The sequence below is a fragment of the Biomphalaria glabrata genome, chromosome 2, assembly GCF_947242115.1.
Source record: "Biomphalaria glabrata chromosome 2, xgBioGlab47.1, whole genome shotgun sequence".
Lineage (NCBI taxonomy): Eukaryota > Metazoa > Mollusca > Gastropoda > Planorbidae > Biomphalaria > Biomphalaria glabrata.
In genome coordinates this window covers 31,244,229-31,258,518 of record NC_074712.1, presented here as the reverse complement: position 1 = coordinate 31,258,518, position 14,290 = coordinate 31,244,229, and the positions used below count along the sequence as shown (strand labels likewise).

General features: G+C 36.7%; 1 protein-coding gene across 2 annotated transcripts in view; it reads right to left on the bottom strand.

The window, feature by feature from the left end:
• LOC106059938 (sodium-coupled monocarboxylate transporter 1-like) overlaps positions 1–6,001 on the bottom strand; it is a 36,443-nt gene extending 30,442 nt beyond the window's left edge. The window contains exons 1-4 of one of the 2 annotated variants that reach the window (XM_056020050.1): positions 5,534–6,001; positions 3,506–3,999; positions 1,685–1,750; positions 1,355–1,406 (exon numbers count right to left, since the gene is read on the bottom strand). In XM_056020050.1, the coding sequence (XP_055876025.1) occupies positions 1,355–1,406; positions 1,685–1,750; positions 3,506–3,904 (517 nt within the window). In that variant the 5' untranslated portion in view covers positions 3,905–3,999; positions 5,534–6,001. The remainder of the gene's footprint in view (positions 1–1,354; positions 1,407–1,684; positions 1,751–3,505; positions 4,000–5,533) is intronic. The other variant, XM_013217647.2, reaches the window with a different exon arrangement.
• Between the last annotated feature and the right edge of the window lie 8,289 nt (positions 6,002–14,290).

The following is a 14,290-nucleotide window of genomic DNA, read 5'->3' as shown; positions in this document are numbered from 1 at the left end:
TATACTGTACGCACGTTTATGCATAGGGTTAGGGTTTACTGGGCGTTAGGGTTAGGGTTTGGAAAAAAATCGCCCCCCCCCACTCCAAAGTTCTGGATCCACCAGTGGTTCCATTTATTACTAACTCGTTGAATGGAATACTGATTGAAATGTTGTTTTTAATAAAAACTTTTGATACGAACTTAATTTTAGTTATAAGTTTCAAAAACAACAAACTACTTTTATAGCGCGCAGTTTTGACATATCGTCATTATATACTTGACAGTCTAAATAAAACTAAATAGAGCCCAGATCTAGAAATATTTATAATATATATATATTAGAAATGTATTAATAATTTGAACAAAATTTTAATTATTAAGGCAATAGCTTATCTTCTGACAGCTTAGGGGTGCAGAGTTATTTATTATGTAAACAGTAGTATCTAATTAAGAAGTGAATCGGATACGAAACAGCATAGTCTGCCATAGTAGATCTCCACCATTACCCGGTACCAAAAGCCCTACTATTTCTGATCATAGCACTGGCCTAGGTCAGTAATTTTAAGATTGAACGTGTAAAATCATACGAATTCTAATCTAGATTCAGATTCTATATCAATATTGTAGTTCTAGATCTAGATCAAGATCTAGTTCTATATCTAATTTTAGATCTAATAATAATAATTATTTTAAAAAATATAAATGTACTCTAAATGAATATATGGAGATGCTGTGGCTGAGGGGTAAAGCACTTGGAATCGGAAGTCCCGTGTTCAAATCCTGGTGAAGACTCTCTCTGGACCTCTTCGGGGGCTGATTTTGAGTTAGTGTTTCTACACAAACTGTCTTTGTAACCTTGTTTATTATTGTTCTTGTTTTATTTTAACAAGCACTTTAAATTCAAATGATATTAAAAAATTTAGTGAGTGATTTTACACATAATCTCGATTAAAATGTCTAAATTTAATTGCCTTTGTAACCTTGTTTTTTTCTTAGTCTAGTCAGACCAAATTTAAATTTATTTATTTTTTACTTTGAAAAATTATTACGATCAAACCAGAGTTTTCCCCATGTGGCCAACGAGCTAGTAATTCTTTTCTCAGCGATATACATCAAGTGTTAAATTTCTTGGAAAATCATTAGAGCCATTTTTGAGAACAGCTATCCGCTCACCCACCCAGGTTTCTTCATGAAGAATTGACTAGAATAGAGGTATTGTAAAAAGAGTTCTACATTTGGCAGGCTTAGAAGTGGATTCGATTTTAGGTCTCAGTTTTTGAAGACTAGTTTTGCAGGGTACCCTAAGAGTATAAAAATAATTTGATCTTAAAATATTTATCTAGCAAAGTACATTTCAAAAACGTTAATCATACCTGCATTTAACGCGAGACTAGGAGCATACAAGACAACAGACATATAGACAACCTGTACAGGAGATAGAAATGTGACTATTGCTTCAAAATAGTGATGCCAAAAGTGAACTCGATTTATACTTGAGAGAAAGAGAACGATAGAGAGAGAGAGAGAGAGAACGATAGAGAGAGAGAGAGAACGATAGAGAGAGAGAGAGAACGATAGAGAGAGAGAGAGAGAGAGAGAGAGAACGATAGAGAGAGAGAGAGAGAGAGAGAACGATAGAGAGAGAGAGAGAGAGAGAGATGAATACTAGTAAGTATTAAAAAACCTTAAAAGGACCAACTCACCATATGAACCACAAAACACAGCGATGCAGCAGACCTGACACCTCGACTAAACCGCTTCTCAAGGTACTACCGATGAAAGATTAATAAATGTTGATTCACTACAACAACATCACCGGTAACAACACACATGACATAATCTTTACAACGTACTAAATTAAGTGAAACACTAAACCAGTTATATTGTTAAATTCGTTACACTGTTACACAGTCAGCTGCAGCTACAGAAAGTAAAGGCACCCTAACCTTTTTTGATCTGATTGGGGGGGGGGCAGTGGAAAGACGATGATTTACATCTATCAATACCAATGGCTTAAAATGTTTTAGTTAATAGACGTCACATCTTTTACAAATCTAAACCATTTCGCAAGAGTTGTCTGTAACTTATCTGATAATGAGTCAGCCTCTATATTCCTTGGGAAAAACAAAAGAAAATTAAGCCATGGGTCAAAAATGACATCATTGATTTATGTGCTGCAAGAGGAGAACTGAAAAAAACAACAACACAAGAATACAATTCAATCAACAAAGAAATACACATGAAAATAAGTACGCTTCAGCTTTAGTCACAAATTGAGTATGCAATAAGATCACCTAAAGTATGCAAGTCACCTGGGTAACACACCTTTAAGAACTTTAACTGTGTGGCGACTCATGTATAACAAGATGCCAAAACAATATGGGGAGAATAAAAACATAGCGAAAGAATGAGCCCAAACGTAAGTCTGATAGGTCATACTACAAGATAATGCTAAGAATAATTCTCAGCAGACTCACGAAAAAAGCCGAAGAGTTCCCTTCAGAAGAATAGAAAAACCTGAGAGCAGGTTGAAAAACTGCTGAACAAATCTGTAACATTAGAATGTTAGATTATAATGTAACATTAGAATGTTTTCAAAGTTGGCGACACCATCTTGGTTGTGAAAATTGGACGCTGATGCTGAAAGAAGAATTCAAGCCTTTGAGAGAAAATGTTACAGAAAACAGGTCAAGAAATCAAATGAGTTCGTACTTTTACAGCCAACACTCTGACTGGTATAAGGAAGGAACTCCTCAAGACTGTGAAGAGATGAAAGCTGGGTTTGGTAAGAGATGAAAGCTGGGTTTGGTAAGAGATGAAAGCTGGGTTTGGTAAGAGATGAAAGCTGGGTTTGGTAAGAGATGAAAGCTGGGTTTGGTAAGAGATGAAAGCTGGGTTTGGTAAGAGATGAAAGCTGGGTTTGGTAAGAGATGAAAGCTGGGTTTGGTAAGAGATGAAAGCTGGGTTTGGTAAGAGATGAAAGCTGGGTTTGGTAAGAGATGAAAGCTGGGTTTGGTAAGAGATGAAAGCTTGATTTGATCATTGTAAGACACGACTTTCTGGCATTCTTCAAGGTACAGTAGAGGGAGCATGACAAAAAGGGTCGTCCAAAAAAAGCTGAGTGGACAATGTGAAACAATGGACCGTCCTCTCTCTTGATATTTTACCAAGAACAGTTGCTGACCAGGTAGAATAGAGTGATTTGTTTACTCGAACCGTTACAGCGCCCCCTACGACGAAAGTCAATGGAGGAATGATGATAAATAAAAGGGAAGTAGTAATTTGAAACTTAATGAGATCACACGAGGCTAATCCATGTAGAATTATATGTCTTTCTAGTATTGCTAATACTAGACCCTCCTACACACACATTATTAAACTAATCCAGAGTTATAGTAACAGAAGCGTCCAATCGAATGCTCGTAAACAGTTGGTTTTGGAATATTAGCATCTTCATTTTAATTTTTTTATGGTAATATTACAAGTAACACTAAAAACATTTAAAAGAAGACAAAACATCTCACCTGGAAACAGCTAGTCACCTGGAGGTGGTAAAAGATGGGCATGTAGACATGAGCAGCCACTGCCATGACAAAGAAGTAGCTCAACCCTATCCAAACGGACATAATGTTGTAGGTGTAAATCTCTGCGGGTAAGCCCAGGAAGGTGATGGCCGGCATGAAGCTGGCCAGCATGGAAAGGCCGACGGGCACAGGGTTCATGTCCTTGCCGGCCAGGAAGAACTGCTCCAGCGTCTTCTTCTTGCGGTCGTTGATGGCGTGGTACATCCCGATGGCACCAGAGAAGATTAGGACGGCGGCAAACATCGTGTAATCCACTACCTGGAACTGCCTGACTTTGCCGGTGTTGAAGCTGTAACCTCCATAGTAGATTGGACTTCGAGGACCCGTGTTGGTGGACATTCTTGGATGACGTCACTGGAATCGCTCTTGCAGTTTACGATACAGAAGTAAGATAAACATACTTGCTCACAACAATACTAAACTTCCTGCTTTACCTAATAGGGACACGACAAATTGTTAGAATATTCAATGCAACTTTAGTGTGCTCTAAGACTCTAAATAAGTGGTAGGCTAAAGATCTAGGTCTATGGTGAATGTTAGGAATTTAGCGTCTGTTGAAGCTAGAACTAATTAATTTTAATTTCGGGATCTTTGTGGGCTTCCGAGTCCACCCAGCTCTAATGGGTACCTGATATAAGATAGGAAAAAAAAGTAAAGGCGGTTGTTCGTTGTACTGGCCACTTGACATCCTTGTTAACCGTGGGCCACAGAAACTGATGACCTTTACATTATCGCAAGGTCTGAGAGATAAACTTGACTTTTTGAAGAAGAATCTGAAATTTACCAGATAAAAAATCTAAATTTATTCTAGATTGATCCTAGATAAATTTGTTTTGATAAACAGCTCAACTCAGCTCAAGTAATGGAATAAAACCTTGAGTGTGATACGAAAGAATAATATATACACTTAATTAGGTCTACCTATTTCAAATGTATATTCTAGATCGTATCTTACTGTATAAGTTACATTTAAAGACCGCATCACAAACGAGAAGATTAGAGACATGGCCATATTTCAAGGTTTTCGGGGCTTGCAAAGACCTTCCTTCAGGTAACAGTACCAGGAAAAAGAATGGACGGGCCTGCCATTGAAAAAGGTTATATCCAAGGCAAAAGACAGAGAGGATTGAAGAAAGATGGTTGAAAAATAAAATTTTGTGTGAGACTAAGGGTTAGGTAAAGGTGAAGGTGATAAATTGCAGACGTTACTTTAAAAGAAAAGATAATCACGTCCTAAGTAAATCTAGTCATGCATGTTAATCAGTGACTTGAAATATGACAAGTGGTTGGTTTTCCTGGCTAGCTCAGGCAACCCATTCCATGCTTTCATAGCACTAGGGAAGATCACTTGTACAAATTTGTCTTAGCATTTGGAATAAGAAATGCGCCTTGGTGTCTTTCTGAGTATTTTATTAGGTCTTTTCTTTGTATTTTATTAGGTCTTTTCTTTGTATTTTATTAGGTCTTTTCTTTGTATTTTATTAGGTCTTTTCTTTGTATTTTATTAGGTCTTTTCTTTGTATTTTATGGTTAAGTGTTTTACGATTATTGCTACTCTTGTTCTGAACGGTCTCTAAATTTAGTGACTTAATTAACAGTATTACTGTATTCCAATGTGACCCTTCGTTTGCTTTAAATCTCACGATTCTATTGTTCAAGTTTTTTTTTTTTTTTGAAGTTGGTGAGTTTTGTCCGGTTCACTTGGAGTATTTGTGGCGTAGAGGTAAGGGACTTAATCTAGGATCTAGAGTCTTAAACTGTCTAGTGTAATGTATAAATGAAGTAGTTTAGATCTAACATTAAACTCCTGTATGTAGTTAAGTCTGACGTATCTAAAATCATGGCTGTTATTTTGTTCTTCCATCATTTAGCCTGTAAGTTTCTATTGTATTTAAGACAACAATCGTGTACCATAAAGTAATGAAATAACAATACCAACACAAAAATAAAGCGTATTTGTAATGATACCCTTAATAAGTTCGCCATGTTTTGTTGTAACAGGAAGTTAATGCTATTAGGTGCAAACAAGACCAACTAGGAAACAACGCTAACAAAAAAAAAAGTTGTGCATTAAATTATTTTCACACGTTCTGTTTGTGTTGGAGAAATGTGTCCAGGGGAGGTCTGTGTTGGAGAAATGTGTCCAGGGGAGGTCTGTGTTGGAGAAATGTGTCCAGGGGAGGTCTGTGTTGGAGAAATGTGTCCAGGAGAGGTCTGTGTTGGAGAAATGTGTCCAGGGGAGGTCTGTGTTGGAGAAATGTGTCCAGGGGAGGTCTGTGTTAAGAAGAGTATTGGAATTGTTTTTTAAAATCATTGTTTTTGTTAGGGCTTTGAGTTTGTTAATTGAGCATTTGTCTGTGTTAGATACTAGGGTCTATTATTCGAGCCTTTATCTGTTTTAAAAGCCTTGCATTTAGGATTAGAGAGTTTGTAGTTAGAGCCTTGGGTCTGTGGTTAGAGCCTTGGGTCTGTGGTTAGAATGCAGTGTTTCTCAAACTTTTTTGTCTGGCGGCACAGTAAAAAAAACTACAAAAGTTTCGCGGCACACCACGTAGAGCAACAGTTGTTTTATAATAAAAAGAAAAAAAATATTAGGCCCTACCTGTTTTTAAGTAATATATTTAATGTTAAGGGTGTGCCTGTTTTTTTTAGAGCAAATGTGATCTAATCGAGGCTTCAGAGTCGACAAACAAACTCACATTTCATCGTCTATTGTAAGAAGTCTCTCTCTTTTCTTAGACTTTGATTTCATTCAGTGCTCAAAATCCAAACTCACAAAACCATGAAGATGCAAATGGAAGAATTATTTTGATTGCTTTTAAACTGATTGCAGGATATAACTTGTTGATTGAAATCTAAAACACATCCAGGCTTTTCTCGGCAAAACTTGACTTAAGAACGGCATCGTTTCTTTAAATCAATTAGCTTCTCTGCTTCTTCAGTTGTCAAATTTGTAGCTTCATTGTTTCCAAATGGATAACTGACCCATCCATATTCATTACTTCCAACTGTTGAAAATTAATGCCACAATGCTGACTGCAAGTGTGTCAAAGTGTCCAGAATTTCGGGGGTGATTTCTTTAGTTGAAGCACATTCATTGTAAGTAGGAAAGCAGTCGAAGACTCCTTTCGAGATCTTACTTTGTCACAAAGACAATTTTTCACCAAATGATTCAGTTTGAGGATGCAGTGATGATGGTTTCCGATGGTCCTTGAATTTAATTTGTCAAATAAATCAGAGAGAAACGTCACATTAACCACCAGATCTCGTCATGAATAGAAAATCCAACTTGAAATCAATCCCTTTTCTGGCAGCTTTAGGTAGTTCGTAAGTGTCTTAGCTTGTTTATTTTGTTGAGCCCTGATGTTTTCAAAAGTATTTCTTCGGTTGCGCTTTTACAGCTGGATATTTAGTTTCCAAGTGTCTCTTCAATTTGCTTGAAACAAGCGTCTCATTCGACAGAGTTGCATTGCAGATCAGACAGAATGGCAATGGTTCAGAAGATATGAAACCATATCTGGTGTAATCTTCTTTGTACCTTCGTTTGGTTCCTTGCTTTTTATTTAACGCTTTCGCAGTTTCATTCTTGCTAACATATTTCTCCATCGATAACAATGAATAAGGCTTATTATTAATTTGTTATTATTAGCATACACCTAACCAATTTACTTGAAACACATCGCTTATTATTATCGTTACCAATTCGAGAACTGCTGTGCGTCTGCTAAGGCGGCCAACATTTTATTCATTATAATAATATATGTGTAGTGGACCATTCCTTAGCCTGAATAGCTAACACCCCTTTCCGTCATAATGGAAAGATCCACTACTACTACTGGTCATTGCAAGTGGAGATGTCATCGCAACGTAAAATCAAAATTTAATATTAGGCAGACCTGTGTAACGCTGCACGTGTGGCGTTCTAAAAACTCCCGCGGCACACCTGCAAATCTTCGGCGGCACACTAATGTGCCGCGGCACACAGTTTGAGAAACATTGGGTTAGAGCCTTGGGTCTGTGGTTAGAGCCTTGGGTCTGTGGTTAGAGCCTTGGGTCTGTGGTTAGAGCCTTGGGTCTGTAGTTAGAGCCTTGGGTCTGTGCTTAGAGCCTTGGGTCTGTGCTTAGAGCCTTGGGTCTGTGGTTAGAGCCTTGGGTCTGTGGTTAGAGCTTTAGATATATGTTCAGAATCTTGGATCTGTGGCTGGAGCTTTAGTTCTTTGGTTAGCCTAATTTTCAGAGCCCTGGTTGATTTTTTTTTATAGTGTTTCGGCATCAACTGTAATGACTAATATAATTTGATGAGAATAAATTGTGAAAATAGAGATGTTTACATAATTTCTCTAGTTAAAAACGTAACAACATAAGTCATTGGTCTCTTCTATTTTCGATATCAAGATGGTCGCTGAATAAACGGAGTACTTTCTTGTAACTTAGTCTATAAAATAATAACGAGAGTGTCTTCGATTCTGAATATTAAGGATGAGTGCAGTGCTTCACATGACTACCCAAACCCAGTTGCGAGCTTGCTACCTGTATTTTCTTTCACATCTAGTGAAGACAAAGCAGTTGTCCACCGGCGGCCTATTTAAGTTTTCTTTCCATCTTCTGCGCCTGTCTTCAATAATGGCTTTATTTGGGTCTCAAATGTGTGCTCCGCAGTCTTCGTGAGAGCTCTCTGTCTTGTTTAAAGGCCATCTGCTGCCAGCTGATTTCCTCTATGCCAGTGTGGGAGAAGTGGCGCCTGAGTTGATCTTTACAGCACCTACCGAGGGGTGGGGGGCAGCTTCGATACGGAACCCAAGTATCGGAGCCCTACAAAAGTGTGATGAGAACCATTTCTTTATAAACATTGATTTTTGTTGCTAGGTACAAGACCTATTCCGACATACTCTCAGTCTGAAGAGACCAAAAGCGCTGTTGGCCTTGCGAGACGGTTGTCTATTTCTTTTGTTAGTGACGCATCGTTGGACACTGTGCTGCCCAGGTAGGTAGGCCTAATTATACTAATTGAAAGCATGCAGCATTTCTCTTTAAAATCAAACCGCATTTCAATTTTGAATTAAGGGCGTCACTAAGCGTCAGGCTATATTACCGTATGACAGAGGTTCTCAAACCTTTTCAGCTCAGGGACCAATTTACAAGCCATACGATGTTAGCGGACCCCCGACATGCCCAAATAGCATATTTCAAACTTTCGCTCGATAACGCATGGAGACATATGACACATTGTGACTGTTGCCTTTGTATGGAAGAAATCCAAATTGTAAATATTTAGGAGTATTTTTACGCAATTTCGCCTTACGCTTTCCGGCCTCTCTTACGGCATCGTGTTTCAGTTTATTGTCACCATTCCCATTACACTCTTACTCTTCTTCAGATGTCTGCTTACGCTTCCAATATTTGTCCATGAGCTAACGGTTAGATGGGTGTGTGGACTAACACGAAGTACTTCTGTCAAATGTAAGACTTCATCCTAAAAGGTGATCATGTCGTGTTGTCTTCTTCTTGGAATGGCCCACATCTATAGCTGAGGTTTTATTACAACGAGCAATACGTTTGTAAAATAATGTAGTATTCAAGCGCAAAATGTATTTCTATCACAGGACTTCTATTCAAGCGCAAACTGTAATTCTCTCCCAGGACTTCTATTCAAGCGCAAACTGTAATTCTCTCCCAGGACTTCTATTCAAGCGCAAACTGTAATTCTCTCCCAGGACTTCTATTCAAGCGCAAACTGTAATTCTCTCCCAGGACTTCTATTCCTCATTGTTGTTTGGCCAATCTGCCTCCACAATGGTCATAGTTCGTACTAGAACATAGTAACCAGTAGTGAGCGACCAGTTGGTCATAGCATAGTTCGTACTAGAACATAGTAACCAGTAGTGAGCGACAAGTTGGTCATAGCATAGTTCGTACTAGAACATAGTAACCAGTAGTGAGCGACAAGTTGGTCATAGCATAGTTCGTACTAGAACATAGTAACCAGTAGTGAGCGACCAGTTGTTTATTATTCACATTATTTGATCCGATTAAATTTGCCTTCAGCGAAGAAGTTATTATAATTGTATAAAATTTTCATCTTTCTGTGGACCCCTACGGCCTTCTCGCGGACCCTTCATGGTCCGCGTACCACAGTTTGAGAACCACTGTATTTTACTTCATTGAATTTGGTAACAGGCGACATCAACGTTGAGGTTTAAAAAGAAAATCTTAAAAAGTCATCTAAGTCCTGCCTTCGACATAGTCTGGCAATAGTGCCATCTCATCTAGTGAGCGGATTTGGTACAAGTGCAATAAGTAGAACAGAAGTGAAAGTGCTAGCGGATCCAGAACTTTGGAGTGGGGGGGGGCGATTTTTTTCCAAACCCTAACCCTAACGCCGAGTAAACCCTAACCATACATAAACGTACAGCATATCTCAACCTTCAGCGAAAAAATAAAAAAAAGTCATGTTGAGGCCTTCCTCTTGCAAGCTTGGGGGTCTGGGGGAGCGCTGTAAGATTTCCCCAGTGGGGTTCGGAGAAGCCCCGACGCAAAAAGCGTTTTCTTGCATTTTTCACTGCAGAAACGCATTCTCTTGACATTGATAGCTCATTATTCATCAGTGAGGTTCGGGGCGAAGCCTCGACGCTAAAAGCGTTTTCTGGCATTTTTCACTGCAGAAACGCATTCTCTTGACATTGATAGCTCATTATTCATCAGTCGGGTTCGGGTCAAAGCCCAATCACGAAAAGCGTTTTCTTGCATTCTTCACTGAAGAAACGCATTCTCCTGACCTACAGCTCATTATTCATCCTATTATAAGGACCTTTTGAATACTGTTGAAAAATATTCTAATATAAATTTTTACGCCCTTAATACATTGCCAATAAAACCGATTTGTTCCTTGAAAAGATAAGATACCCCACATCTTTAGATTAAGGCTTTGAGGATCACCGCCGAAAAAAAATTACTCGATAAATAATATTCAAGCATAAATTGTGAGTTATAGTCCAAAACTTATTTAACTAGAAATATATCAGATTGAGTAAAGGTTGGAAAAAGGAGATTGGAAAAAAATTATTTGGGTTTAGAACTCATCTCAATCGTGACTCTTATACTGAAAAATTTCGTTTGAATTAAAACTTTTCCAAAGCAAAGTCTTTCTTAAAATAATTAAGATAAATTCATGTGAAATTACATAAACTCTGTCTGGAAAGGGGAGGGGGCGATAGAGTGAAAATGATTAATCCTCACTCCTTTTTATAATTTCTGCTAATGATTGCATTTGGCATTAAAGAATAGGGTTGGGGCGACTTGATATAAGAATTTAATTTTATAGCATGTATAAATTATATTAGTGACAGATTTTTTTTTGTAATTTCTTAACTATAATACAAAAAGAAAAAGTATTGGTTTGTCCCATGGGGGGAAGGTGATTGCATGTATCGCCTCTCCCACCTGGTACAACCTTTTTAGCGGCCCCCGTAAGGGGAAAAAGCCGCTATTAGGTTTGTGCAAAATGTCCGTCTGTCCGTCTGTCCGTCTGTCCGTCTGTCCGTCTGTCCGTCTGTCACACTCAGATCTCGAAAACTAGAAGAGATATGAAAAATATTATTTCATCATTAAATCCGGCTTGAAAAGTTTAGGTGCAACGGCTACTTTTGGTTTTCTAAAAGCAAACCGTTTAATTTATAAAATTAATTATGCAAGCGATTTTTTCATAAAAATACACCAATTCTAAAACAATTACGTAAATGTAAGGGAGGCAATGTTACAATATGCTAACAAAGATGGACAATTTTTGTGTATTTTCAGTATCACTAAGTCAAATATATTTTTAAAATGTACAGGAAATGTTTAAAACAAATACAAATAATAGTTAAAGACGTTTTTTCTGGTCAACTAGCTGCTAAAATTAAAAGAAAACATTTCTGTTTGTTTATAAAGGCTAATAATGCACTTTGTATGTAAATATCACGCACATTTTTTTAAATGGACTTTTTATGCAGCGATTTTGGTGCAGTAGCGTAACGTCGCAACATGATCAGGTGCTAAACCAATTCCTTAAACTTTTTTTAAAAATCAGATTTTATTTATTTTTTGTTTAGTGCCCCCATCCGAATAAAAGAAGCTTATTTTTGTGCGTTTTGTCTGTTGGTCGGTCTGTCCGTCACGATTAGATTTAAAAAACTAGAACTCTAAAAGCTATTGAAAATCTGATTTACCCTTTAATGTTCCTCCCATAACATCTCAATAGTTTTAAGTATCTAAAATTGATTGTTCCGGATTTTTTTCTGCAAAACTAATCAACGCCAACAAATGTTTGTTTGCTCTTCTAACTTATATTACATTCAATTTCCATGCTTAAACGTTGCAAAAACACATTATCAATAATATGTTGTTCCGTTTTTTATGTAAATAGCATATTAATGCTAAATCATAATCTCTATACTGACTTATATTTCATTAAGTGTTAAAATGTTCCGGCTATTGTTTTATAAAACATGAATTATGCCTAATGATTGTTTGAAATCGCATAAGGCTTTTAAAAAAAGTAATTTACTAGAATTGATTTCTGAAAATTACTTTTTAGACATTTAATTTTCTTGTAAAACATAACATAGAAGTTTTGTAATCGATAAAGAAAGTTCCGGATTTTGTTTCTTACAAATCGTCGCCAGAAATTTCCGAATTTATTTAAAAATCTACTAACGCCAAATAATTGTTTGAACTCCCTCTTCTAATTAATAAACAAATAATCTTATCATTTACGAAATAATGTTTTTACGGATTTTATGAAAAATATTTTAACTCACTACTCTCTTACAGTACATTTAACTTTCTAACTAAAACATTAAAAAATCTAATTATCGTTAATATTATGTTCCGATTTTTAAGGAAAACAGAATCCAAACACCAAAGTAAGGTATGAAAATCTCTCCACGTGGCTTTAGTACATCTAATTTTTATACGAGACCATCCAAAAAATTTAATTAACGGTATTACATTTATCTGAAATTCTCTTTTTCTTTTACTATTTATACAAACATCCGGAACAATCTATTATATAAAATTTTCAATTGTGTTCATACCTAAAAATTATTGCGATGTTTTGAAACGTAAAATAAAGGTTAATCAATTTTTAATAACTTTTAGTTGTTGTTTTTTTATATCAAGATAACGGACAGACCGACTGACAGACAAAACGCAAAAACAATGTGGCTTTGATCCTTTTTAAATAATATCTATTAGAACTCAGTGCACCAATGTCTATGAACCCTCGTTAAATATCTCGTGTAAATAAAGACATTTTTTTTTATGGTACCGGTACTAGCCTATTGTGAGGTAATGGAATTTTTTTTCTTTGACGTCATATGAATGGACTCTTTAAATGTAATGTTAAAAGAACGCACTCGGTGCACCAATGTCTATTAACCCTCGAAAAAATTGCTTGTATTAATGAAAACATATTTTAGTCTAACTAAGCCGTGTGACGTAGTGTTTTTTTTTCCTTTGACGTCACATGGAATGAATTCTTTAAATGAAATGCTAAAAGAACGCACTCGGTGCACCAATGTCTATGAACACTCGAGAAATGGCTCGTGTTGATAAAGGTGATTTTTAGTCTAGCTAGGCCTTGTGACGTAGTGTTTTTTTTCCTTTGACGTCACATGGAATGAATTCTTTAAATGAAATGCTAAAAGAACGCACTCGGTGCACCAAAGTCTATGAACACTCGATAAAAGGCTCTTATAGATGAAGGCGATTTTTAGTCTAGCTAGGCCGTGTGATGTAGTGTTTTTTTTCCCTCTGACGTTATATGGAATTAATTCTTCAAATGAAATGAAAAAAGAACTCGGTATAGTAATGTTTATTAAGCCTCGTTATGTGACTCGCGTTTAAAAAAGGAATGATATCTTGATTTAGATCTAATCTAGATTTTTTAAACTAGATCTAGATTTTTATTACAGTATATCTAGATCTGGATTTATATTCTAATTAAAATTATTTTAGAGTCTAGATCTAGAATTTCTAGATCTAGTTTAGACTAAAATAGACTAGATTAAGATGTAGAATTTCAATTTCTAAACTTAAAGTGTAAAAAAAAAGTGTAGATTTTCATTTCCAAACGTTTTGATCAATATTGTAATGTTTTAATATACTAAAACTAATCTACTATTTTTTTATTAAATTTAAATTTACGGCAAATGAATCTTTGAAACATTATTACTTTTGACCATCGGATGGCTGCCTGGTCGTGCGGTTTGCGCGCTGGACTGTCGTTTAGATTTATGGATGGCCCAGGGTTCAAACCCTGCCCGCTCCCATCCCCCGTCGTCCTGCGGGAGGTTTGGACTAGGAAGTAATTATCTTCAACTCTGAAGGAACATCCGAAACGTGTAAAACATTTTACATCAAAATTAAATCACCTCTTGAATATTATTTGCGAATATGCAGATCCGACAGGGATCCGACTTCGACGGGGGCCGCCTCTGAGTTTGTGTAACACAAACTCTCTTTGTAATCTTGTTTCATTTTATATTTACTAATTAAAAAATTTGAGATTACAATGGGTTCACGTAGTTTATATTATATACATAATCAACTAATTTTGTTCGCATACAATGATTTCTCCATAAAAATAGCACCGCCCCCCACTCAGAGGGCTAGAGTGGGGAGGGCAGTACATGCAATCGCCCCCCCTACCCCACCGAATCGGCAAAAATACCTGAAGGAGAGCGA